The 25,329-nt window shown below is 40.6% G+C and overlaps 1 protein-coding gene across 18 annotated transcripts in view; it reads left to right on the top strand.

The window, feature by feature from the left end:
• Positions 1-25,329, top strand: part of ZNF536 (zinc finger protein 536) — a 358,374-nt gene that overhangs the window by 289,674 nt on the left and 43,371 nt on the right. Inside the window, exon 11 of one of the 18 annotated variants that reach the window (XM_068956024.1) lies at positions 2,287-2,327. The exons of the other annotated variants lie outside the window; for them this stretch is intronic. Coding sequence (XP_068812125.1) covers positions 2,287-2,300 — 14 coding nt within the window. The 3' untranslated portion in view covers positions 2,301-2,327. The remainder of the gene's footprint in view (positions 1-2,286; positions 2,328-25,329) is intronic. 18 annotated transcript variants of the gene reach the window in all.

Genomic DNA, 25,329 nt, shown 5'->3' with positions numbered 1-25,329 from the left:
CACTTTTCCTTCCAATTCTTAATAGCAATTTGCAGTCTCAGCTTTCTTGGTTGAGGAGCCCGGGTCCAAGAAAGAGCTCGTGTTTTCCTCGCTCGGCTTTCCGGAGGCGCTCGCCAGGGGCTGCAGCCTGCTGCACCTTCCGTTCTGGCCAAGCTGGGGAGAAGTAACCACCATGGCAGTTCTGCAGCACTGCTCTTCAAAACTGCCTTGCTACAGGAGATACTCACCCATTTGTAGTGCTCCTGTGAGTGTAGGACTTCTCCTGATTCCAGTATATGTGCAGTAAAATCATGTCTAGCAAGTCACATTGGATTTTCCTGTTTTTTTTTTCTTTCTCTCTGTCTCTGTCTCTCTCTTCTTTTTTTTTTTTTTTTTTTTTTTTTTGTATTTTCCTTGGTGAGACCTTACCTCCTTACCTGTATCTTACAGAACTGGGCTAGTGGAGAGACTCAGGTTTGGTGAGAAGTCAGTTATACCCTGTATGTAATGGGATTGCCAAAGAACTGCGCGAGCAGAGTGCGAAGTAGCATTTTATCAGGCTGGTAGTTACAGTTAATGAAAGATCATATGGAGGCAGAGGGTTTTTAGGACAGCAGGATTTTAAGACTGGGTATTAGTTGGAAATCCACCTGTAAACAGTACCGAAAGAGCTTTATGGGAGGCGACATGGAGGCATACTTAGGAAAGACCTTCAACCCATCTACGTTTGTCGCAGCAGAGGATCTGTCCATGCTTCTCTCTTCCTACTGTACAACTTGATAATGCTGGAGATGCTCTTGGTTTTGGCCCAGGCAGTAATCAGTACAAGTCAGCTAGAGGAGAGTGTCTGCGTGAAGGGGGCAGCATTTAGTGTTTTTGTAAGCTTTGCTGATTTAAAAAAGATTTTGCTAATTTCAGGAGTGAGTCTGTCTGTCTGCATGTTTATCCAACAGTAAGAGCTCTTTTAGGCAGGGTTTGGATGGAGTTGTTCCTGAGGCAAAAATCTGAGGGACTTACAGTGCAACATATAAGGGCCCTCTCTTTGTATTCAACCCCCAAAAAAAAAGTAAAAGAAAAAAGAAAAGCTGTTCAGTGTCTAACGTGAGCTACCCAGCAGCGTCTCGCAGGGATGAACGTAGCCACCTTCTGCTGAACATACCACTTCAAGTCCCATTAGCTTTTGGTGTTCAGGCTAAACATCACGAGGGCCAGTTCAGCAGTCGCAGTTAAGCATGGCACTTGGTGAGGAGCCGTCACCGTCGCCGCTCCCGGCCGCCCCTGTCTGTATCCTTGCTCTCTTGCACTCTCTTGAATTGTGTAAAATTCAGACAGAGCAGATGCAGCACCCGTGTGCCGATGGTTCGGCAGGAAGGGGAACGGGCGGAGGATTATGTGCCGAAAATGGCTAACCGAGGCAGTATTTGAGGAGATGATGCAATTGCCATGCCTCTCTTGCAGCAAGAAGCTGGGGTCTTTTTTTTTTTTTTTTCCCCAAATATTTAAGAATTATTTTAAGTGGAGGCTGCACTCTGCCTAGTATGCCAGCTAGGATTTATATTTCTTTTCTCTCTTTTTGGAGGTGGGAGGTGGTTTCTCGGACTCTCGCCTCCGATTGTGTGGCAGACAGGCGTCCTGGGTGCCGGGCTGGGGAGCGCTCGCCGCGAGCGGGGCTCGGGCCTCTGCTCCAGGCCACGGAGAGCCTACGCTCGCTGCCAAATTTCGAAAGCCCTTTTAACGTAAACACATACAACCTTCTCCAAAAAAGGCCTTAAAACTCCAGCACAGAACTATATTCATATGTTAAACTTTAAAACATACTTAATGTATTACTAGTAATTGATTTAATGTATAAGTAAAACTAACTATGCATAAATTAGTAAAATATTTGCACGAGAACAGTATAATAATTGCCATGATTTGAGTGAATGAAGTGGTTAAGGCTTCTATTTACTATCTTTGTTAAGCATAAATGTCTAACATTTAAACTCCAGCAATTTCTTAAGCACCAGCCCTCTAACAGTGTTCGAAAACATGACTGAATTTTGCAAGTTACTGTAATTTGTGGAAGGCTTTTTGCAAAGCTTCTAAAGCCAAATAAAAGAAATAAAAAACTCTCTTTTTTTCCTCTCCTTTTCAATTATTGTAAATTGGACGTAATAATCTTGGCTAGTTTGAGTATTAGGAAGGTGAACATGCATCAATAACAACAGGATTTTATGAATATTTTTGTAATTCTGTGTCATATTTAAATTTATGTTGTTTTTTTTTCAATTTTACATGTAGTAATTAATTTTGTCTTACTGACAGATGATTCTCAATGACTGATTTTCCAGAAAAAACCCAGACAGGTATTTTAACCCTTTGTTTTCATTCTAGACGCCTTGCGTCCGTGGGTCTGGTGGTGATTACGGGGTGCTGCGCGAGGCTCTGCTGTAAACTGAAGTTCAGTGGGACTTGTGTCAGGGGACGAGTTTCCCCCGGTCGTATCCGGATGGAAACCTTTCCCGGGCGGGCGGCGGGAGCGCAGGCCGATGAGGGGGCGGCGGCAGGGAGCCGGGGCGGCGTTGCCGACGGGGCCGCCGCCTTTGCCTGGCGAGGTACCGCCCGGTCCCCTTGCGAAGCCCAGCGGGAGCAGGCGTGACGGCAACACGTCGATGCAAAACGGGAAGGAGCCGCCGTCCGTCGAGCGCGTGCCGCCGCCGCCGCCATTTTGGAGGTGACGGTCCTGTGGTGGCGCCAGGAGCGGCTGGGAGAGCGGAGGGGCAGGCGAGGCAGCGGGGCCGGCCCCCCGCTACCCTACCTGCGGCGCTCTTGTTTGCGTGCCATGAGCTTATCCCTGTCTGCCCCTCTTTCCTCGCTATTGATCCACGTCCTAGTCTTACAGTCTGTATATTCCTAGTATTTATTACGCGGCGCTCGCGGAGGGGTGACATTGTGGTTAGATGCCTCTGGGGGCTTCCACTATAAAGGCACGATTTTTAAGGATATATCGTTTAGCCGTGTAAGAGTTCATGTGCTGATTGCTTGAAGATAATTCTCTTTCCAGTGCAGGTGCCACTCTAACTGCTGCTTATGGGACCTGTAAATTATATATATATATATATATATACACACACACACACACATATATACGTGTGTGTGTGTATACATACACACACACACACATATATATGCTCTGCTCACGTACAGGACACCATATCCCAAAATAACAGCTAGCTAAATCTGTCCGGAGTGCTAAGCCACATGGCCAGTTTTCGGGCATTTTGTAATATAATCGAAAGAGTAAGAATGACTGTAAGCAAATCTGAAAACAACCATCTGTAGCACGGAGGGCGTTTTTTAGCTCTTCCTTCCCGCCCCCCAAGCACACGCATACTGCTTTCTTGCATCTTTTCCTGGCTTGTTTTCCACCCTAATTTCGTGCCCCCAAAATTATTTATCTGGAAGGCAAGCCTTGACTGTCTCTCTGCGCCCTCTTCTCGAGCGTCCCAGCAGAAAAGCTGCCCTGTGAGGTCTGTCTGCCCCTGCCTGAACTCCTCGAGGCCAGGCGGGACCGCTAGCCCGCGCTCGCCTAGCTGGGTGCAGACCGCCTCCCCAGGGCCCCGCGCCGGCGCGCTGCTGCTGCTTTGCTGAAAACATTCAAGAATAAAAATGCATTCCAGTATAGGCAATAAGGGCTGCGCTATCAATTACAAATACCTATAGATACTAGTGCTGCCACTTGTGCTGCATCTGTACTGTCACATGTAAACCCTATTTGTTTCTGTGATAGTTTGGGAAATAAAATTTCGACCTAACGTTTCCAGGAACTTCATGCAAGGTTTGTAAGAGCTGCTACAGTAGAAACAACATCAGGAGTAGTCCCTTAAGGCCATTTTTGTGATGTATTTTTGCTTGGAAAGTAATAGAAAACCCACCAAGGCAGATTTTCTAAGTTAGGTGCGACCGCGCACGTTGGCAGAGGGCTCGCTGCTGCGCAAGCAGGCAGGTGGCTGCGCGCTTCGGTGGCCTGCGAGGCGCTGCGCAGCGCTGGCTCTGGTCTGTGCACGCTGCCGCTTGCATGCACCTCGCATTTTCTTGCTTTCACATGTTACGTGCATGAAAATTTGCAGAGTTCTGCCAGCTTACGTTGCTTATCTGGCCCGTGAGACAAATACAGTAGTCTTTGCTTTAATAATTCACTTTGATAACGGCTCACATAGTTTTAAAGTACTGAAGGATGAAAAGCCAGGGACAGCCTCGTTTCACTGTTTCTTTTCTCCTTCTGGATGACTCTCAGTGCAAGACTTTCACACAGGTTGCTAACGCCGTCCTCGCTTGTGTGTGACGGTGGCTATCGTCTCTGTGTAAAGAAATTCCACTTAAATTCCATTAGTGCCTGCTTTGCCTTAGCTTCAGCTCACGGCCACTTGTTGTTAGACAGGGCTGTAACTTAAGGAGGCTGCTCGAGCTGCTCTGTATTCTTTACCTCGTCTCCTGAAGAATACTGATCTGGTTTGTTTTTGGCTCACTGGGATAATTTTGTCGCTCCGATTTTTGGTTGCGCTTTATGTGTCCGATGATAAAGATAGCCCAAGTTAGGGTGCAGTCTTCCAAATCTTTCCTTGTTATCCCGTTACACACTGCAGGAATGATTTCTCTCTCACAGTTTAGTCAGTGCCTCAATTTGGAAATTCCAGAAATATCTCTGCTTCTTTTTATGCTGACATTAAGTCCTGGGCTTAAGATTTTAGAGCTTCTGCCCCTTTCCCCTCAGCTCAGGAGAACCGAGTGTTGCGTTCCTTTTGCTCGTACTATGTTACTTGACCTTTTTTTTTCTTTACTGAATTGCATCACATCACTTTCCCTAGTCACTAAAAGGCAGGCTAGATTTTTTTATTTATATATTGTCCCTTCATTCATATTGTCTGCAGCTTCTCCTCCATTTTCTACTTTGAATAAATTTCATCCCATTTTTGCATGTCATTGAAATAGAAAAAGAACAAAATCAGCTTTGCTAGTGATCTTGGGGACACACGAGCTATCACCTCCCTTATTCTTATCTCTTCAGGTTAACACGCAGAGCGCTGTGCCCTCAATATACTGCCCGGTTCTTTATGCATTATTTAGCTCACCCTCGCGTCAGAACTTATGACATTGGAGCCTGTTAGGGGATAGCGCAGCATTAGCTTTCACAGAGTCCACATAAATCATGTTCGTTCAATTCTTTTTGAGGTTTTTTTGGGGGGGGGTAAATTTTTCCAAATATTCTATTAGTTTTGTTACATATGATTCTCCCTTTTGTGAATCCATGCTGAATATCTTTAATTAAATCATAACTTTCCCTATTTTGACCCTGATTAGTGTTTCCAATATCTTTCCCACTGCTGAAATCGGGCTGACTGGTGTTTAATTTCCTTGATCTTCCCTAGAGCTGTTATTATATATAGGTGTTACATTAGTCCTCCTATGCACTGATACCTCCTCTGCTTCCAAAGATGTTTCACAGATATTTGCTGAAGTGCCCCCTTCCCCCTGCCTTTTCTTTCCAAACTCTGGCAGGGATCCTCTCTTCAGTAGCTTGTTTTGCACTTTTGATACTTGAAGAAATGTATTTTTTACAGCTTCACCTTAATTTCATTTGCTAATCTTTCTAATCCTTGGTAGCTGCGCAGCTACTCTGTACGTTCGTCTTAGCTGCAGCTATACCTCTCTGTGCTATGAGAGCGTTATTGCGTCTGCGTGTTTGCATGAGGGTGGCCTCGCGCCAGCCTCCCAGGGCGCGTTCCCGGCCTCTGATAAACCGAGAAACGGCGCCCGAGGTTCGGCGGCTGCGGCCAGCCTGCTGTCCCCGGCACCCTCCTTCCTCCCCTTTCTCCTCGCAGTCTGAGATCTTCTGCTCACTATTTTGGATTCCTCAAGACAGCGATTGCTTTTTTGACCCGTGGTGTATTTTTGTCAGGCTGCATGTGTATTTTCTGCTGATATGAACTCATCTTTGAACGTTTGCCATTTCCATATAGAGTTATTTCCTCCATTCCTTTATTCCATTCAGGGTCTGCTCCTCCTCTCATTGAAGTCAACTGGGAGTTTTGCCATTGCCTTCCTCGAGAGCAGGAGCGAGCCTGAGACTCACTGACACTTTCAGCATTCGCTCAAAAATTAACCCTGCTGAAATTGCATGTCGATATTGAGCTTTATATTTTAGCTGTAAATCCAACTCTCACTCCTCGAACACTTATTATATTTGAAGAATGGCTACTATGAAGAAGCCCATTAATTTTAATGCAACTCTCCATACTTAGATTTGGGTCGTAACAGTTCCACTGTCATGGCTGCGAAAACATCATCAATAGAAAACTCAGGTTTCCTGGACATTGCATCAGAAACGCGCCCAAATCTGTTTGTCCTTCTTCCCTGTCATTAGAAAACTTGTACTCTCACTAAAGCCGCTCGAATAGTCTTTCAGTCTTTGAAAGGAAAAAAATTAAAAGGTAATAGAAAAAAGCTATGAAAATAAGGTTAAACTTTTTTTTTTTTAAGAGTAGCATGAAAACTTTTCTTTTACATATCCCCTGCTAATAATGCGAGGAGTCATACGTCTCTGTCCCCACAAGCCATCATGAAAATGAACCCACTAGACTTGTGACTTCAACCAGAAAACAGTTGCTCTGTCCTTAACTCACCCCACCGTGATTAAAGGCTGGTACCGCATATGGTATGTAAGCTCACACTTACTTCCCTGAGACCATGGAAACCCGAGCATGATGGAATACATCAGGGATGGAGGAGCAGCCTTGATTCTGAACGTTTTTTTGCTAAAGTCACTGAATGTTACTGTAATGACATTTTATATCTTTCATTCTGTATTCGAGCAGAGAGAGCCACAGGTGTTCCACCGGAATTACTCACACATTTATAGAATTGGACATTCTGTCATTAAATGGACTTAAAACTAAAAAGCCTTTGTCTGTGAAAGGTGACCAATAGAAAGGGACTTTGGATTATCTGATATCCCATAACTTAATCATATGGCTCTTAAGAGTAGGGCATAAGCAGCTGTGTCTCACTAATATGCATGCAATATGTGTAAAGTGATATGCTTTAATTCTAAACTTGTTTTTAGCAGGAAGAAAAAGCATTTAGATGAGGAACATTAAGATTCAGCATTAACCATTTTTTTCCTCAGGGCAAAATTATTCATCACCTGATATTTATTAAGGCAACATTTGTATTTTATTGCTATGTACTGTAAAGAGTCTTTCCAAACATTTTCAAAGTTGTGTGGGAAGTTTTACAGGCAGATCGACAAGCAGTATTTAGAGCAGTTTTCAAAATCAATGCATTTCCGAAAGACATTTTCCTTTTCCTAAATAGTACTGTTGTCAAATCTCACAGTGGAAATAACTGAGATAAGCAGTCATTTAATTTATTATTTAATTTTCATTTTTATCCCTCCTCCCACATTATACAAACTTGATTTCTGTATTGTAGCCTTAATTGTTAGTTTGTGTTGGTTTAATCTCTCTTATTTAAGTATGTTTGCTTTAATAATATTAAAAAAAACTAAGACAAAGAAACTGTAGATTAGAGACTTTATTTTCAGGGTAAAATGATACGGATAAGTGAGCGTCAACTGACCAGAAATTATTTGCTTCTGTCTGTTAGACACGTAATGGAGTCATTTAACTAGTCAAATTAGGAGCTGTAGAAATGCACCATGCTTCATTACTGAGTTCGAATGGGCACCATTTTACATTTACGTCAAAAATTATCTCATAGCAAATTAATGTTTTCATTGTGCTGAAAAGGCAGAGCTGTGCAGTATTAGCACCACCTAGAGGCTGCAATTAAAACGTTTTAGAAATGTTTTCCATAGAAAAAGCCAGTGAGGAACAGATTATCTTTAAAAAGCAAAGTACTTCAAACAAGCCTATACCTTTCCCCCAAAAGCCTTTGAAGTTTTGTGTTTATATACGCTTTTAAAAGTACACCAATTCCATAATATTCCTTTATTAATTTTACACAAGCTTACAAGTGTTTATGGCGTATTTCGGGTTAGTTCTTTTGTAAAATCTTTCGGTATCAGTTTCACTAGTTGTATGTTTTTAATTAAAAAAAAGATGCCATTAAAAGTCTGAACATCTGCTTGAAAAATCCAGAGAACGTTTCCCATTGCCAGCCAGGAAAAACGTCCAGGCAATGCTACGAAAGGTCTGTCTTCCTGGTAATTTCCTGAAAAGCCAAAGTGAAAGGAGGAAGTTGTTATTTAACAAATAAATACTTATTTGACTAAAGGAAACAACTAGTGCCTTCAAGTGTACTGGAAAGACAAGCGTGAGACAAAAATGAGGGCAGCAGATGGAATTCCAGCTTGGAAAAGTTCTAGCAATGAATAACTGATACAGCACAGGGGAAAAAAATACTGAAAATTATTAATAATAATATAAATCGGACAATGATTGTGGTAAACCATTAAAAGCGTGAAGTGATTTTGTATCTCAGCATTCATTTTCTCAATGAGATACTTGTCAAACAGGAGGTAGAATAAAATCTAACTTATCTGGGGCAGGAGACGTGCGGGGATGGGCCACGGAGCCCGCCTCGGTATTTCTAGCAGCGCGTGGGTAGAGTGGCCATTCTTACGATGAAAGGATTAGATGACTTGCAAGGCATGAAATTTTCATACCTAAGTGTTTTGTGATGAAAGAATGCGAAGGCTAAGTGCCGTCATCTGCCACAGAAGCATGGTTTAGTGCTTCAATAAAACTTTAGGAATTCTGGGAAAAAAAAAAAGTGGCTAATGAGACTTGACACCATACCGTTAGAGCAGCTACTGCGTGGGCAGGGGCCAGACCCTCCCAGATCAGCACGGGCTTCTCCATTTACTTCGGTGGTCCTCAGATCTTGCCACTAACCATTGCTTGGAAACTTAGAGCAGGTTATTAAGTCAGGCCAGATCATCGTGGTCATGCAGTTCAGGCTCTTGCTTAACGTGGCCCCAAAAATATCACCCGCTAATTCTTTCATAGATGGATTATTTTTTGGATGTGCAAATACATGACACTCGTGACTACAGGTCATTCTTCCGAGCGGGAATTTGCAGGATTTGAGCCTGTGATATGATCTGCATTACACATATTTTATCAATTGACCAGAATATCTAAACATGTTTTTCAATCTTTTTAAATGTTTTGTGTGCATAACTGAATTAATTTTCCTTATTAATATTCCTTGAAGACATTTATAGAACCAAACAAAAACATCCACAAAGTATTTTGACACAAAGCACAGGAGCCGGAGACAAAGATGAGCTAAGAGGAGGAAGTGGACCAGAATTCATTTAGTATTACACTTATCTCTGGAGCAAATGATCACTCATTAATTAAAATGCTGCTGCCAATTGTAGTTTCAAGACAAAAATTCTACATAATTGTGTCAAGTATGTAATTTTTGTTAGTATACTCTTATTTTTCATATTTCAATGAGATGCTCTTCAGGATCCTTTTGAAAATCAAATAATTGCTTGTGATATTATTTCATGGCTAAGTACAGTATCTTAAACGCATACTGTGCTGTAAGTTCAAGAATTTGACAGTGACTTTAGGGCCACGGTTATGACAATGCCGAATTGGTAGACGAAAGAACATGCCTGTGAGCAAGTTTTCTTTTGTTCTAGACAAAGCTTTTTTTTTTTTCTTTTTTTTTTCTTTTAATGGCTTTAGCTCATTTCAGAAAGGGATTTCTTTCAAACAGCAAAGAAAAAACGTTAAGGGCCTTGCTTACAAGTACCCTGGTATTTTCTTCTTCTTTTAACTGTAGAAGTACTTTACCTATTATCATGAATCTTGTCTGCTGAGATAGTTCAGCCTTCATGTTATGTTTACCAAGGCCAGACTAGAGGATCAAATAATTTATAACCATTCCTGTTGGGTTTTATGTAATAACTTTGGAACTCATATAAAGTAATGATCCACAAACTCTTTTAATGTTCATTATAAAATATGAAATATTTCTCAGAACCATTGCAATTATGTGACCAGACATAACTGTTTCACACATGAGTAAATACAGGGAGGTTTAACATAACTTTATTATCTTCCTGTCTTTTCCTCTCATTGATGTGATAATACTGTTTTAATATTTTTCTAAAGAAAAGTTAAGTAATTTCAGACTCTCTATTGAGGCCTAGTTTATTGGTTTTTGTAATAGAGTACTCAAGAATAATTGTATTTATGATTAGACTGATAGTAGTAAATGTTGTTGTGCTGAATAGGGGTAAAATACCCTGAAAGCTTTATATTATTATAGATGAATATATACACACACATCAGTAGGAAGAAATTATTAATATCTGTCTGTCTGTCTATGCATTTATATTATGCTCATCATCATAGCATCAGAGCACCTTCTCTGGAGACTTTCTGGGGTTTAGTAGTTATTAAAATGTCACCAGATATAGGATGACAAAACTCATTAAGACTACACAAAAAAAACATCCCAGGTTCTTGCCTTATACTTAGCGCTAACCTTCAATTTCCCCCTATTCTTTTGATCTTGTTGGATTGAGACAAGACATAAAGTGGAACCTGCCACAAGTTAAACCCTCTACCGAAGCTGTTTGATCAGCCGAAGCTCCTGTTAAAACTTAATCGACCTTTGCAGGGTTTCTGCCCAGTTCTGCAGCGTTCAAGGCTAAGAGGAGCATCCAACTTTATAGGTCGTAGCTCTGAAGCTTTTCACAGCTTTTTATCTCTGCGCTATACCTCTTGGAGGAGTGATAGACTCACAAGCGTGTCTCTGAGATCCCTTCTGCCTTTCTGAGTTACAGCATATGCAGTGAACATTTGGTGCTAACAGGGGGAAAAGTAAGCCACCCCAGAGAAAATAGCATGGAGGGAAAAAGTTCATAGCGCACAGAAGGATATTCACCTTCCAGCGTTCCCTCTTTCTCTTCTTGAGGTGTTCAGCGCATAGTCAGGGGCTGAGGCGTGCAGGCGTAAGCTTACTGAATGCATGAATCTCCGCAGTCGAGTCCTACCATAACGCTCACGTGGCCCCAAACGTGAGAGCGAATTAGAGGCAGGAGATACACTACTACTTTTGCAGCAATTCCTTTTTTCAGTGTGAACTTGCTTGTTTAGCCTGCACTCTTCAATGCAAGCAGCAAACCCTCTCTGCGCGACTGCTGCACTGGAGCTGCGCTGGTGCCCGGGCCCACGGAGAGCGTGACACCAGGGACCGGCAGCAGCAGCTCGTGCTTCGACCCCGTTAAGTCCTGCGGCTGTATCAAGAACCTTCTCCTGATTCTGGCAGAACAAAAATTGTTAACGTGGGTGTTCAAACTGGTAAATACACTATATTATCTTTTATTTTACCAAGGTAAATTGCTAATGTCATAAAATACCAGAATTTTGGTCTCTGGTTGACTGATATTAAACAAACATCATTAGAAAAAAAGGATCTCTGGCTAGAAGGGCATAATCTAATTAAGAATGGGCTGAATAAGGAGAGGTTATTTTTTTCCTAATTCTCCCCTTGCCTGCCTGCAGAATCTGCCTGATGCCTTTCATCTTGCAAGCACTTAGGGGGTAGGAACGGCCTTTTCGCTATGGGCTCGGGCCGTGCGTGAAGCCACTGAGGGGCTCCTTGCAGTACAACTGCAAACAAGAGCAGGGATAACAGCGGGTGTAGCAATGCGTTGGCCCAGCGTTTGTCCTGAAACTCAAGCAATTTCGTAAACTGTATATTTGCTCAATTCTGGACCGCTTTTCGGATCAGAGATCTAGTTCTCTAGAAAATATTCTCTCTGAATACAGCATGCAGAAACAGAAACTTTTTGTAACGGAGTAATTTCTCCCCCCCTTTCCCTCCTGGCTCTGGTGACGCTAGGCCAGCTTTTTTTCAGGCAGAAGAGCAAAGATTTGTCAAAATGATTTTCCTCTCTCCACACTACCCTGCCTCAGAAGTGGGATGGTGCTAGCCAGAGCATCGAGGGGATTTTGCAGTAGGGCTCAGGCTGGTTCAGGCAGCCTGAAACCCTCTGGCAGACCTCAGAGATGTTTTTTCTGGTTTTGCCATTTCAGACTATGAAAAGTGGTTCGATATGGCAGCCATGGAGGGGCTTCACACCATCTCCATGGCTGCCCAGGGCATTCAGAGGTTAACTTTTTTTCTTCATTCCCAACATCCCGCTCACTTCTCTTACTGGAGGCTTTGTGCAAGGAGGGGTAATTTTCACACGTTTAAGGAAGTGAATCCATAAATGTTATTTTCATGAGTCAGGAATAACCTGCAAAAGCTAAGTGCTGAAGCAAAGCTGAGCCCTGAATCAGTTTTGCACGGTCATTCCTAACGAGAGAAAGAAACGTGTTTATTTTATACCAGCCCTCTGTTGTGTGTTATAATTGTAGGACATTCTGTTCTCTTTAGTTTAAAATTAAAATGGCTTTATTTTTCATTGTGAAATGCTGGTACATTGAAGAATGATTCCAGTTGTACTTTAGCAGTAGAAAAATGTGGTATGACTAATGATACGATGAGAGGTATAATGTATGCAGAAGATGCAAAGGACAGCAGCAGTAAGACTGGGCCTCCATTTTCAGTTTTGAGCTTAGTTTAATTTTGTACAATTTTAAACCTAAAACAATTTTCTCATGAAAAATTTGGAATTTTGAAATTCAAGGGAAATTTTTTTTTTCAGTCATTTCATGGATTTTATCAGATCCATTTTAGGAAATGTTTTTGTCATTTCACGTGGCAAGCTTTTGCCAGAAACAGTTACAATAGTTGATTTATTTGATGTTGAAAGCAAAATTTTAGTGTGCCTTTAGTTTGCCTGTAGTCTGAAAAACCAAGATCAGACAGTGAAAGATTTTACTTTGTGCACAGTAAGATAAAGCTCAGCGTAGGATACGGCTCCATGTTTGCAGAGCCAGAAGGAAGCTCTGCTGAAGTCAGTGTTCAGAAAACCACTCACAGGCCTTTTCTCTCCAGAATTCAAGGGACTGGATACAGCCATAGTGCAGAGGGTCACTTCAATCTCGTCATATTTGCTGGATGTTCACATTCAAAGTTTTACTTAATCCTTTTCCCCAGGGGAATGTGTGGTTCAGTTAATGAGCGATATAGTTTTTTCAGTCTGTGCATTTGAAATTTGGGTACAGCTTCCTCACATTAGCAAAAATATTGCTAATTTTCAACATATTTAGGCCAAGTAGCCATTATTCAAGCTGTAGCAATTGCATAAGCCTGAGCTGATGCTCCAGGTATAAGTAGCAGTCATATAAAATGTATTTACCTGCATTCTTTACCATAGATGAGTTAAATTTGTGTTTTCAGACAAGTTTTAGTTTATGCTTTGGGACTTCTGTACATAGAAAACTCAAAGCATATATGAATCAATTGAACAAACAGAAACATTTTTGGAACCAGGAAGAACTCAAAACAGCTACATTTTTAACTTGCCTCTAGTGATGAATGTATGCTTATCGTAAGCACTTTACATGTACACTTTTAGTATATGATCAGAGATGTCTTTGTTTAATATAGCATTTTCCCTGTGATACTAGGAACTAGAAAAGCTATCTTCAGTCCTGTCAGCATAAAAACTGCACAGCAGGAGGTGAAACACATGAAGCAGTTTCCAGGCCTCTTAACATACACAATTCACACAGTTGAAAAGGTTGTGATAGCTTAACTTTTCTTTTTTCTTTTCTTTTTTTTTCTTTTTTTTTTTTAATCTCAGACACATAATGGTTGACTTTTGTTGCTATTTTGAGCCACTGATATTTTCTGGAGGAAAAAGTTCCCTAATTATTTTTTCTCCCCAATATAAAGTTAAACCATTCTTGTCTGTTTTATAAGGTGTCAGGCAAAAGATTACATCAAGGGTGAGAGGGGCTGTATTTAGTGAAGAATGTAGCATGACTAGACTACACAGATTCAGATTATAGGCAGCATTAATTATGCTTCTGCTTTCTAATTCAGCTATGCTCAGCTACATGTTTTTTCTGGCACACTGCTTAGGAGCAAGTGCATTGAAGTTAAGCGTGTGTGGCCCTCGCTAAGGTAGATGTCCCACCCACTAATATCTTGGTTGAGACACTCAGAGGAGCAGTATCGCAGGTTGTGGAAGTGCCACCTGGAAGGGACTGCCTAGGGCGTATAGTGCAACAGGCCTTTTTTGGTCTTAACTTGCGGGGGGAAAGGAAGGAAGACAGATTGCAAAGCCGACATCTTGGATGACTTTCCATAGTTACCCATTCTTGTGCTTTCTTAACAACTCAAACCAACCTTCTCATTAAAGGTACTGCTCTTCCAAGGGTCTTGCATTAGGACTTGTCTCCATCCCAACCATCCCCTTAAAGGAGAAAGGGAGCTAATTGCCCCTTCCACCCTCTGCTCCCCATTTCCTACTTTTACTAATAGGACTCAGCTGTCACTTCCCAGAGCCTGAATGCCAGAATTAGCAGCTGATCCTAGGATGATTTATCAGAAGAGTCCTACATTTCTATGTGTCTTTTCAAGTATGCTACCATATTTCAGGATCACTGAAAAGGGCAAGTAGGTCCAATGACCTACTTACATAGGACCAGTGACTATGGATAATGTCTGTGACTAATGTGACTAATGTGCTGCGACCTGTTTATACACAGTGAGTTTGTCTCTCTTTTTCTGAGATTTTTATAGAAATAGCACTGACTTTGTAAAATTTTCTATAATCTTCCATAATATCCAAAATATATTATAAGTATTTAAGTAAATAGAGCTAAGAAAATATGTGATCTGCTTTAGAAGTGTAGGTGGATGATGTTAGTGTGGTGACTTCCCCAGAAATTAGCTCATGTTATTATCTTTGGTCATACTTAAAAGAAAGGTGATGTATGGGCTTTCTAATCAGAACTAATTAATACAAAATGTTCCTATTTTAAATGATAAATTTCTTCGTAAAGAGTTCTAATGGTGTATCTTTCTGAATGATACTCTCCATAGTATAGGACCTGAATATGAAACACTTTTAAAAAATCATTTTGAATTTTTAAATACATTTAGAGTGTTAGTTTGAACATGAGTATAGCATATTAACTGCCTTTTTTGAAGTACACTATTCATAGTCATCTTTTGTCTATTAATATTATCTCATTTATAAAAACTGTGATCTGCTGTCTTTAGACCTCGGTGTTCTCTCATGACGGATGTACGTGGAATTGTTGACTGTCAATATTGTTGAGCGTACAACTGGCACACTAAGGTTAGCTCGTCCGCGACATTGTCTCTTGAGATTCAAAGGATGTCATTCCTGTCTAAGTGGTAGAGCGATAATACATCTGCACTCTCTGTCTGTGACACCTCACTGTCATGTGGCTTTGTCAGTGGACAGCAACGCCTGTCATTCTGTTATGAGGCCCAACATAAAGCGTACATCACCCTTGACATGCTATAAAGTGCAATGTGTAAAGAGGGTTATGGTTGGTGTCCATGGAGTCTAAGTGTTCTGTTTTGATAGCTCATATTAAATAATACTCTCAAAAGACCAAATTCTGCTCTCAGCCATTTTGTTGAAAATTCATAATAGCTTTGTAGACCTCAAAGGAGCTAATTCTGCCTGACTCTGGCTTCGGTAGGCTAGAAGATTAAAAGAACAAAATATTAAGTGATGAATTTCGTCCAAGAAGTGTTAACTTAAGGTCAAGGAGCACAATTTATGAGATTTTAGTTGTCTGTGGCCCATGCACATCTAGTCCATATCTAGCACTGCTGCTGTTAGGCAGAATAAGTGTAAAGGGAGAATTCACTGGAGCTGCTTGAAGTTTGGACTGATATAATTGGAATTTCATTTTCTTGGAAAGGATAAATCATAAAAGGTTTTGAACATATCAAAGATTAGGTGTTATAAATAGACCAAGAAAAGAAAAGTAAGAATTTTATTTTTCTTTCAGTCTTCCTCATGCCTCACACAACTGATCTCCCCTGCAAAACATCCCTCTGTAGACATTCGTAGTTATAGGAGGACATTCACAAAAATAAAGTTTTTATTGTTCAGTGAGAATGTGAAGTTATTTTACTTATCATGATCGTGACACATTGTAATCTGAGGTACCAATCAAAAATATTTGAAATTTTCCCTCAGTGACCTTTCTTTATTATACACCATGTACAGAATTGTCATTGAGAGCAGGCTTCCATTTTGGAGTGAATGTGGAGCTATACCATAAACGGTGGGAGTTCGTGTATCTGGGCCATCTAAGTAATTTTTATGTGAGTTATCCTAGTATCTAAGAGATGGCTCCAGGGAAGAGCTGAAAACATTCAAAACTACTGTGAAGGGAGAGTGAGGTTTTGTAATTTATCTTGCCATCTTCAGAGGAATTCAGCATGTTTTAAAAAATCTTACAGAACCTTATTTACATCATCAGTCACTAGGTGCAGAAACTTTTATTTTTATATATATGTATACACACCTGCATACACATACATGTATGTATGTGTAGCAACGTTTGGAAATACATTGACATACACGATACCTGACACAATGATGTCCTCCTCCTTACTGAACACCTGCGTGCTATTGCTAAATGAGTTTTAAATAATATTCTTTCTACTGAAGAGTTAACAGCAGTTCCCTGTGCAGACAGCTCTGAAGATCAGGGTCTATCTGATTTATTGTTTAGTCCACTTGAAAATGCCCCAAAGATCCTCTTGGCAGTTGCTGTAGGGTGTGACTTACATGAACATGTTTGTATTTTGATAAGAAGTAGTACTTTGTTAAAACATGCAAATAGCAGGCATTATTTTTCTTCCAAGGACCATCTTCTCACTTAACTGTTGTTAAGTTCAGAGTTTATCAGCACAGTTAGTATTGGTTAACCTTTATTGCAACAAATATTGTGTGTTATAGCTGCACAACTGCCATCTGGAGACAAAGTTTGAATATTTTAGCAAGGTGTTTATAACACTGAAGTCTGCAGTGAAATTGGCTGAATTGGTAGATATAGATTTCTAGGCTAGCTTTTGATAGCCCTGTGGTGAAAAAACACAGTATATTGATTCTCACTGGGGACTATATTGTTAAAATATATAAATGTAAAAATTGACTTAGGAAATAAAAAATAAATGATACCTATAAATCAAGGATAGCTGATAAACAAATAAATATCTATCACTATTATATCTCGGTATTTCCCAAAGATATCTGAAGAGCACTTAATTGTAACTGAGTAATCAATTATTCAATTAACCTTCTTCTCATCGAATATATATCTGATATAACTTTTTGAAGCTTGGGCTCTAAAAGGTTTATATTGATTGCAGGTTTCAAGGCCATATGTTTCAGCTATTGGATTTGTGCAGTCAAAATTGACATCCTAAGTTCACTAGAATATGTAAATATTTGAATGTAATGAGTTTCCAAGATTGTTGAAGTTATGCAGTTAGTTTTCATTACTTTCTAAACCTACAGTCTTTCCTGATTATGAAATTCACATGAGCAGAGCACGTGTCATTGAAATATGTGTTATTCAAAAGACCTGCGGGACATGGCTTATGTGATAGTCTGGCTATGAATTGATGGTAAGCACTTTCATAAATGCATTTTTCAAACTACTTTGGGTAGAGCTGATTGGGAAGCATTTCAACATTTTGTTGTAAAATGACACAAACGCTGGGAATTCTTCATAATGAAAATATTTCATGAGGGCCCTTTGATACAGTCCCGACAGCCCCTGTTGTCATTCCAGTGGAAATCCCCCTGGTGTTTTGAGTTGCTAGCCTGCTCATCAGCACCCTTCGCAAGGTCAAGGTGCGGGTCTCATCCCCCTTTACACAGAAATTAGACGTTTTCCATTTTTGTACTGAATTCTGAAATGGGTATATTCCTCTCCAGTCATCCTTGGAGTTTGCTAGCAATCATTTTCTAGCTAGGTTTCCTGAGCCTGTTTCTGTCCGTTGACTAAATGCGCACATAAGCATGTGGCATGCAAACAGCAAAGTCTCCCTTTCCATCAACATGTGTTTAAAGTACACCCATTGCTTGTATATTCATTACGAATGAGTAGTAGCTTAAATTAGACCAACTGATTTAAAGAATTACCCAACTTTAGTAGTTTAACAAAGTAGTAAGAGACAGCAAAATTCTGCTTTCACTATTTACAAGGGCAAACTGGCCAAGTGGAACGTGGGGAATTCAGCCCCCACATCCCTGTGATGGCTACCTGGTTCGTATCTCTAGACACAACGCTGTGTAGAAATGGCTTAGCCTTTTTCTGCTCTGTCCGTTGGGGTGCTGCTGCGTGATAGGTTATTTGCAATAGAATAAGTAACCAAAGGTGCTCTAATTCATGTTCTCTGCAAACAGCTCAAGAAAAAAATATCAGCTGACAACAGAAAACGGGGCGGAGGGGGAACAGGTCCTACACTGAGCCTCTTTTCCCCACAATATTGGCAGCGTCAGGAAGACTTTAGTATTACTACAGTACCACCTTTATGCTCCCAAGGCCCGAGCTGCAATACTTTTGGGTTAGCTTCCATCAACACCGTAAATTGGCTGCCTTGCATGAGCAAGTCTGGCCATTGACTGCAATGTCAGGTTTCAGATCTAAATCAAAGCGAAGATGAAAACACTAGCAGATTTTTGATAGATTGGGAAGGAATTGTTTACTTATTCCTTTGCTTAAATATGTGATAAGGTAATGGATTTCTTAATAAAAAGTAAAACTGATTAAACCTTACGTTTTTGTCAGATAGGAAGAGATAACTGTACAAAGAAAAATCATGTATTTTGTGCTCTAAAATGGTCATAGGACTCTCACCGTGCAAGGACTGGTCTGTTAAGGATAAATATGCTGCTTCTCTTCGTTTCGGCTTTCTCACGTTGGTAGGTTGATTTGTAAGTATATGAGGGACGTACTGTTAAATAACAATGATTTACATAGGCGCAAAACCCCTGCAGTCATGTAGTAACTTGCTAAATTTCTTTTACTGGTCTCTGGTTATATCAAAAGGAAGAGCTATAATGGGTTAATAATCTCTCACGGTCTCTAAACTTTGTTTGATATAGCAGTGCACCAAAATATTCGTTTCTGGCAACTGTCTTGACAACCTTTTGATATTTAGATTGTGTGTGTGTGTGTGTGCTTTAGTGTGTGATAGATTAACTTGGCTCTGTGGAAAAGGTCTTTATAGAATCCTTAACTGTTGCACTCATTATTGAATAAACAGCACTTTTCATGTTAAAAAAAAAAAAAAACCTGCAGACTTTTTTTCCTCTTAAAAATGCATTCATAATCTAGATATTAGCAAACATTTTTTTTTTCTTCCTGGAAAATATCATAAACAGTCTTGGTTTGACCTTGTTAATGCAGGACCACTTTAGTAATCTGTGCCTAATGATTTTTTACATTAAACCACAGCTTGTGTTGGACCCTTGTGTGTCACAGTAATTTAAGAACAGTCATTTTGCACATTCCGATCCCATTATGTTACATTGTTACTGAATAAAGACTGGTATTATGTTGCTCCTATAAAGGGCAGAAGTGGCCTGAATTTTATCTGCTGAACGAATCAATCTGGATTATGTCAGCTGAAAAGAATTGTGAACTGCAGTCTCCAGCAGATGGGGAGATTTTAAAAATGTATCTGTTTGGTTGTGAATACATCAGCTAAGATAATACCTTGTGGTGACTGAAAAGTAGTTTTTCTCTCTTTTTTTTCAATGAAGACTGTACCAATTATCATTTCAACATAAAGTATTAGGAGATCAATTGGGAACTGAATGCCATTTCCTAATGTTAATACAGTGTTTTATTTAAGCTGCCTTGACAGGCTGTCTAGGCTGTGGGAAAAAGACTGAGCAAATAATGAGTAAAGGGTTTAGAAAAAAGACAGAGGGTGGAGCTTGGCAAACGATGTGAGCTATTCATCAACAACTCAACAAGGATGATGGAAATAATAAGTACTCCTTAAAGAAAAGGGGAAAGGATTTTTTTAAAGAAACAGTTTCCTTTAAAAAAATATTTAACTCTAACTTTGTATTACTTTCTGATTAGCTGATTTTTAAACTTCCTGAAATCAGCAGAAGCTTTCCTTTGAAATGGATAGTATGCATTTAAACAGTGCATTCTTTAGCAATCAGTTAAAAAAAAAAACAGTGTCTAATTTCCTGTTCATTCGTGCAAATTTCTTACCATGTGGCATTGTCATTTAATATCTAAAGTACATTAATGCATTTCTATAATGCAAAAACCCTCAGACAAATCCCCTGTGTGAAATAATTTGTGTGAACTTTGAACTAACCATGAATAAAATCAAGATCTTATTATGTCCTTTATTTATATGGTACAGAAAAGCTTTGAAATTTAATACTAGCACCAACGTGATATGCACATTCACTGTGATGCTTTCAAAAAAAACTCCCAACTTTCCTACATTTTTTTAAATAGGTTTTGCCCACTATTTAGATACCTTTTTGTTACCTCTGAAAATATTTATCTTAGAAATCAATAGGCTATTCTAATATTACTGTGTTCAGAGTTGCTAAAATTTCCATTCAACAGATATAATTCCACCATCTGTAAAGTTCTAGATTTTATAATACTTATAAGCTGTTTTTAATCTATTTTTACTGCCATATTCTGTCCTGAAATGTCAGAGAGTACAGAATAGGTCTCGGAATTAACATGACAGTTAAGAAACTTGGCAAGGTTTTACAGCAGATTGTGACATTAACAAAATACAAAGGAGAATGGTGAAATTAACGTTAATGTATGCTTGCAGACACTATAAAAATCTATATGTCCATGATCAGGGAACTAAAAATAGGGATGTTTTTTATGTTGATGCCATTAAATACAGAGCTTTACTGTGAAAAGAAATTTCCATATGAAAAGCAACTTACTAAAAAGTAATGCTGTAATCCCTTCTCTGGATTGAACAACAGGTTTATGTATCCTAGGTCAAGTAGGCATATGGTTGTTTTTATTTTTCAATTTTGTTGTAGGCTTTTTTGAATCTCTGATGAAACTGCTTTGAAAGCACCAATATTGTTTTTCAACAGCTGCAAAAGATATAATATGATAGATGTACTGATAAGTGGCAGTGGTTATTAAAATTCACAGATTGCACAGTAAATCATGTAAAGTCCATCCTCTTTCACAATGAAGAGCTAAAATAAGTGCTCCTAGTTTGTGGTAGGTTCTCCTTCAAGCAGAGCAGATGCTACAGTTTAGGGGCTCAGCCCCTGAAAATATCTGGTGTACTGCCTCCCGCTAAGCCACGGTGTTGAGCCTCCCAGCGCCTTCAGCAGTGGCCTGGCTTTGCTGGGCTGAGATTTCTCTGCACATGTGCCTTTAGTACAATCAGCCACAACTTCAGAACAGCAGACGTTCCCGGACTCAAAGAGCTCCCGTAACACCTGGGGGAAAATAGTGAGTATCACGTAGGAGATGGTGAAGAGCTAACTGTTAAGTAAATTAGTGAGAGAAAGTTACGTGGAATAACTGTGCTTTCTGATTACAAATGTATTTTTGCATTTGAATTTTTTAAGCTGTAACTTGCTCAAAGCCCTATTCAGCCCAAACAGGGGAGGGTTGGCTGCTGAAGCTTTACAGGGCTCCTGCAGCTTGGCACCCACAGCATCTAATCCTGATAGCACAGACAAAACCATCTCTTTTCATCGCTGCTGATATTGTGCTGGTGCTTTGTGGGACCCCAGCCATAGAATATGAAGACACAGCTCCTCTCTGCCCCTTTGTGAGAAACGGCTCGTAGGAATGAAACGTCTGTCGTTGGCGGGTGCCTGCGCTAAGAGGAGAGTTGTGCTGCGGCTGTGCGAGTGGCAGGAGCTGACTTCCAGCAAGGCGCGTGTGCGTTCGGGGTGTAGCCAGAGTCCTTGTTTTGATATTGCCCACCAGTTTAGCATGCAGAGCCCCTGTGTGAAAAGAAACAAGTGTGCTACTGATAGCCTAACCTGGGGACGCGCTTTGCAGCAGCCTTTTGGCATACTGACCCGCAACAGAGGCAAGAGCTTCTATCAGCGAGTGGCAAGGTGCAGCAAAGTTTGCTTTCCAAGGCAGGGCCATTTTTCATACCATATTACTTACCATGTTCTACTTCCAAAGGTTGTCATATATTTAAAACAAACAAACAAAAAACCCTGCCACCGTTTGCATTCTCTTACACGGACTTTCTGCCTCGGACACAGACTGGGCGAAGCGAGTGCAGGTGCCAGTTGCAAGGACAACAACAGTATTCCCCTGTGTGAATGCGAGTGGTCTGATGCAATGCAAACATTAATCTCTCCACTACAAAGGAACAGCATGGATCCATCTGTTACTTTCTTTGCTCTTAATCAAGTTGGGGAGGGAGCAAAAGTTCATGTAGCAAATGTGGATATGCACTAGATTTGGACCTAAGCTGTAAAGCTGAGATCAGATTTTAAGGCAATAGGATTTCTGGAGGTCTGTGGATCCAGACTTGCGTATCATTTTGGATCTCTTCATCGTCCAAATTTGGAAGTGGAAATTGAATTCTGGGCTGTGCTATTGGCCCACTCTGCTGTGTAACCCACGAGAGTGAGCGCAGACTGTTGCCCTTATTACGATCGTGCTAACAATTGACTTTTTGGTTTGGCTGTCTTGCTGACAGAGAAGGGGGGAAGAATCAAACCCAACCAAAGAGTTCTTTTTCTGGTTTGCTTAGCAATATGAAACATAAAAAACACAGTGTTTTGTATCAAATGAAGCAGTCCTAGTAGGAAAAAAAAAAGGGGGGGGGGGGCAAACATAAAAGCCATGGAGGGCCAGACTGTCAGAAGGGCAGAGGAGATGACAGCCTTTTAATCTACCAGCTGAGCAGTAAGAAAACTCACTGAGGATGCAGGAGGCCTGGCCTCAATGCACTGCTCTGCTGAAGAGAGAGTAACCCACATCCTGGGGAAGTTTTCCTACCAGGTAGCCCATCAGCAAGGAAGAATTTCTCCCTGCTGCATGTGCTCACTTCCTGCTCATTCCTAAGGTATGCAACATTCGATTCCCTTCCTCCTGAAGCAGCATGTTTTTAAAATACTAGATAAAAACTTGTTTCCCAGAAGCTTCCTTGTATGGCTGCACTGAGCAGTAAGTGATGGGCTCATGACCGTGACCCCAGTGGTTGCTGTTACTGAGGTCGCTGTTCATTCAGGTTCTTTTACCTGCTTCTGGTAGCTGTTATTTTTGAATGGAGAAGAGTCAAAAGTGATTTATTCTTAAAATAGAAATGAATCTAGATAGTTGATATCTCTCTTTCATATTTGGAGCCCTTTTTTTTTTTTTGAGCTCTTAGGACGTTTGCATTCTGTATTTGGATAATCATATCATCCAAAGGAACAAAATGCCTGTGTGTGCCCAAGGGTCAGTCTGGACGTCTGCCTGTGGATTGTTGCTTCCGTCTGCCTCCTAGACAGGTTCTCTGTCAGCTGCGGTTGGATTGTTGTGCCCTGTGCCATTGTCATGCCCTGCAGTATTTTAGCTTTAGCAAAGAGCAGCAGCTCTTTGGGCTCCTGACAGTGCTCTGGTCTCCTGCTCACTGCAGAGGTCCCACAGGACGGTGGCAGGCAGGGAGCCAAGCACATCCTTCTTCCAAGTGTCCTCTCAGTAGCCACGTGCGTAGCACAGGAGCTATGTCTAGCGACGGGTGCTCAGGAAGGATAAGGGCATTGCGCTTCCTCAGGCCTCTGCCCCGCCAGCTCTCGCGTTCCCGCAGTTTATTGGAATGGAAAGCAAGTCCACTGGGCTGCGTGAAAGAGCACGAGCTACTTCAGTGAAATCTCTCTCTGTAAGGTAAACTTATTTCCATATCAATGGCTATTTTCTCACTGCATTGCTTCCTCTGATTTCTTATCGAGGGACATGTCCTGTTTTTGAGATGGTGTGTGTTCAGAATTTAGTATGCTGTGTACAAACACATCTGGTGATCTGGACAGCTTTGTCCTCAATTTTAAGCGGTTAATATACATGGGAAGAGACTCACCTGTGTGATCATTTGGGGAACTGCACTCCACCCATCTAGAATGGGGCAGTAGTATGGAAGAGCAGAAAATATAAAACCCCTCAGAGGTAGCAATTATTATGTAGTAAGTTATCTCCGCTCTTTTTGTTCTATGAGATGAGTCATCCTGAGTTGGCAGCTTTCTCCAGAATGTGCATCTTTGTTGGACCTATAGTATTTGATAGTGTGATCCCCTGTCTGAGGGCACTGGTTTTCTGAATATTTGTGCCTGTGGCATTGTTTACAATTTTCATGTCTCCTTCTCTCAAGGACTCTCAGAAAGCAAATAAAACACTAAATGAGAGAGATCTTTGGCCTTAGCATAGGAACAGATAGCCCAAGAGATATTTGAAAAGCTGATGTTCCTTTTTGTCATAAACTTGAGACCATATTTCATACAGTGGATAAAATGGACAAAGGCTATCGGAGGTCCAGTGCAGGGAGCTTTGTGAATATATCTGTGGGTTGTGGGTTATAGGTCTTTGTAATTAGAAATTAGAAGAGCACAGTAGGTCGAGAACACTCTTTCCCCCATTGTTAGCTGAGGCACGAGGAACTGCAAACTTGTGGCCTGACATATTCATGTGCTTCCCTGCCCTGTGGTTGTGGAGACTTTGTGGGTCTGTGGGAATGTTTCATCCTTTGTCTTTCCGAAGAAATAAATTACATTCATGAGATGGCAGTTTTATAAGTTTTTCTTTCTTGTGAAACTTGAACATTTTGATTCCTTCTTTTCACTAGAATGCACAGCTTTCTAAATGCTAACATACACAAAATGCACATAATACACACAAAATTGTATCGCTTGTACTTTGTGGTGATAACACGTGTGTAAGGAGGAGTATGTAACGTCCAAATTTTAGAGTATCAGAGATTTTCTTAGAAGTTGCAGTCTTTGGTATGGGTCTCATGTTTTCAAATGCACTGGGGAAGCTTCTTAGTCTGCTAGCTTTCCTTTTGAAAGATACGTGTTCTTCATAGCCAGTCAACCATTTTCTGTTATTTAGCAATAGTTTCATGTCTGAATGAAGAATTACATATCTACTTTTTATGAGGCATATTTCTCTGGGTATATGCTTTTGGAGCCATATCTAACAAGCATGTGAAGAAACACAACTGTAGGCTGTGATATGAAGGCCAAACCCTATTTGTAGAGGAATCATGATCACTTGCTGAAAAAGCGCTAATTTTGGCAGGAAGTCTTTCAAAATTTCCACTTTTATTTCGCGTTTTATACCCCTCTCTTTTTCATAGCAAGAATTTTTAGAAGAATATGTTCAAGAGACGAACCTGCACCACAATATTGGGGTTTAAGCCCCCCCAGCATTCTCTGTGGTGCTGTTTTTGTGC

The sequence above is a fragment of the Struthio camelus genome, chromosome 10 (assembly GCF_040807025.1).
Source record: "Struthio camelus isolate bStrCam1 chromosome 10, bStrCam1.hap1, whole genome shotgun sequence".
Lineage (NCBI taxonomy): Eukaryota > Metazoa > Chordata > Aves > Struthioniformes > Struthionidae > Struthio > Struthio camelus.
The sequence above is the reverse complement of the archived record's forward strand: the minus strand, read 5'-3'. Positions and strand labels throughout refer to the sequence as shown.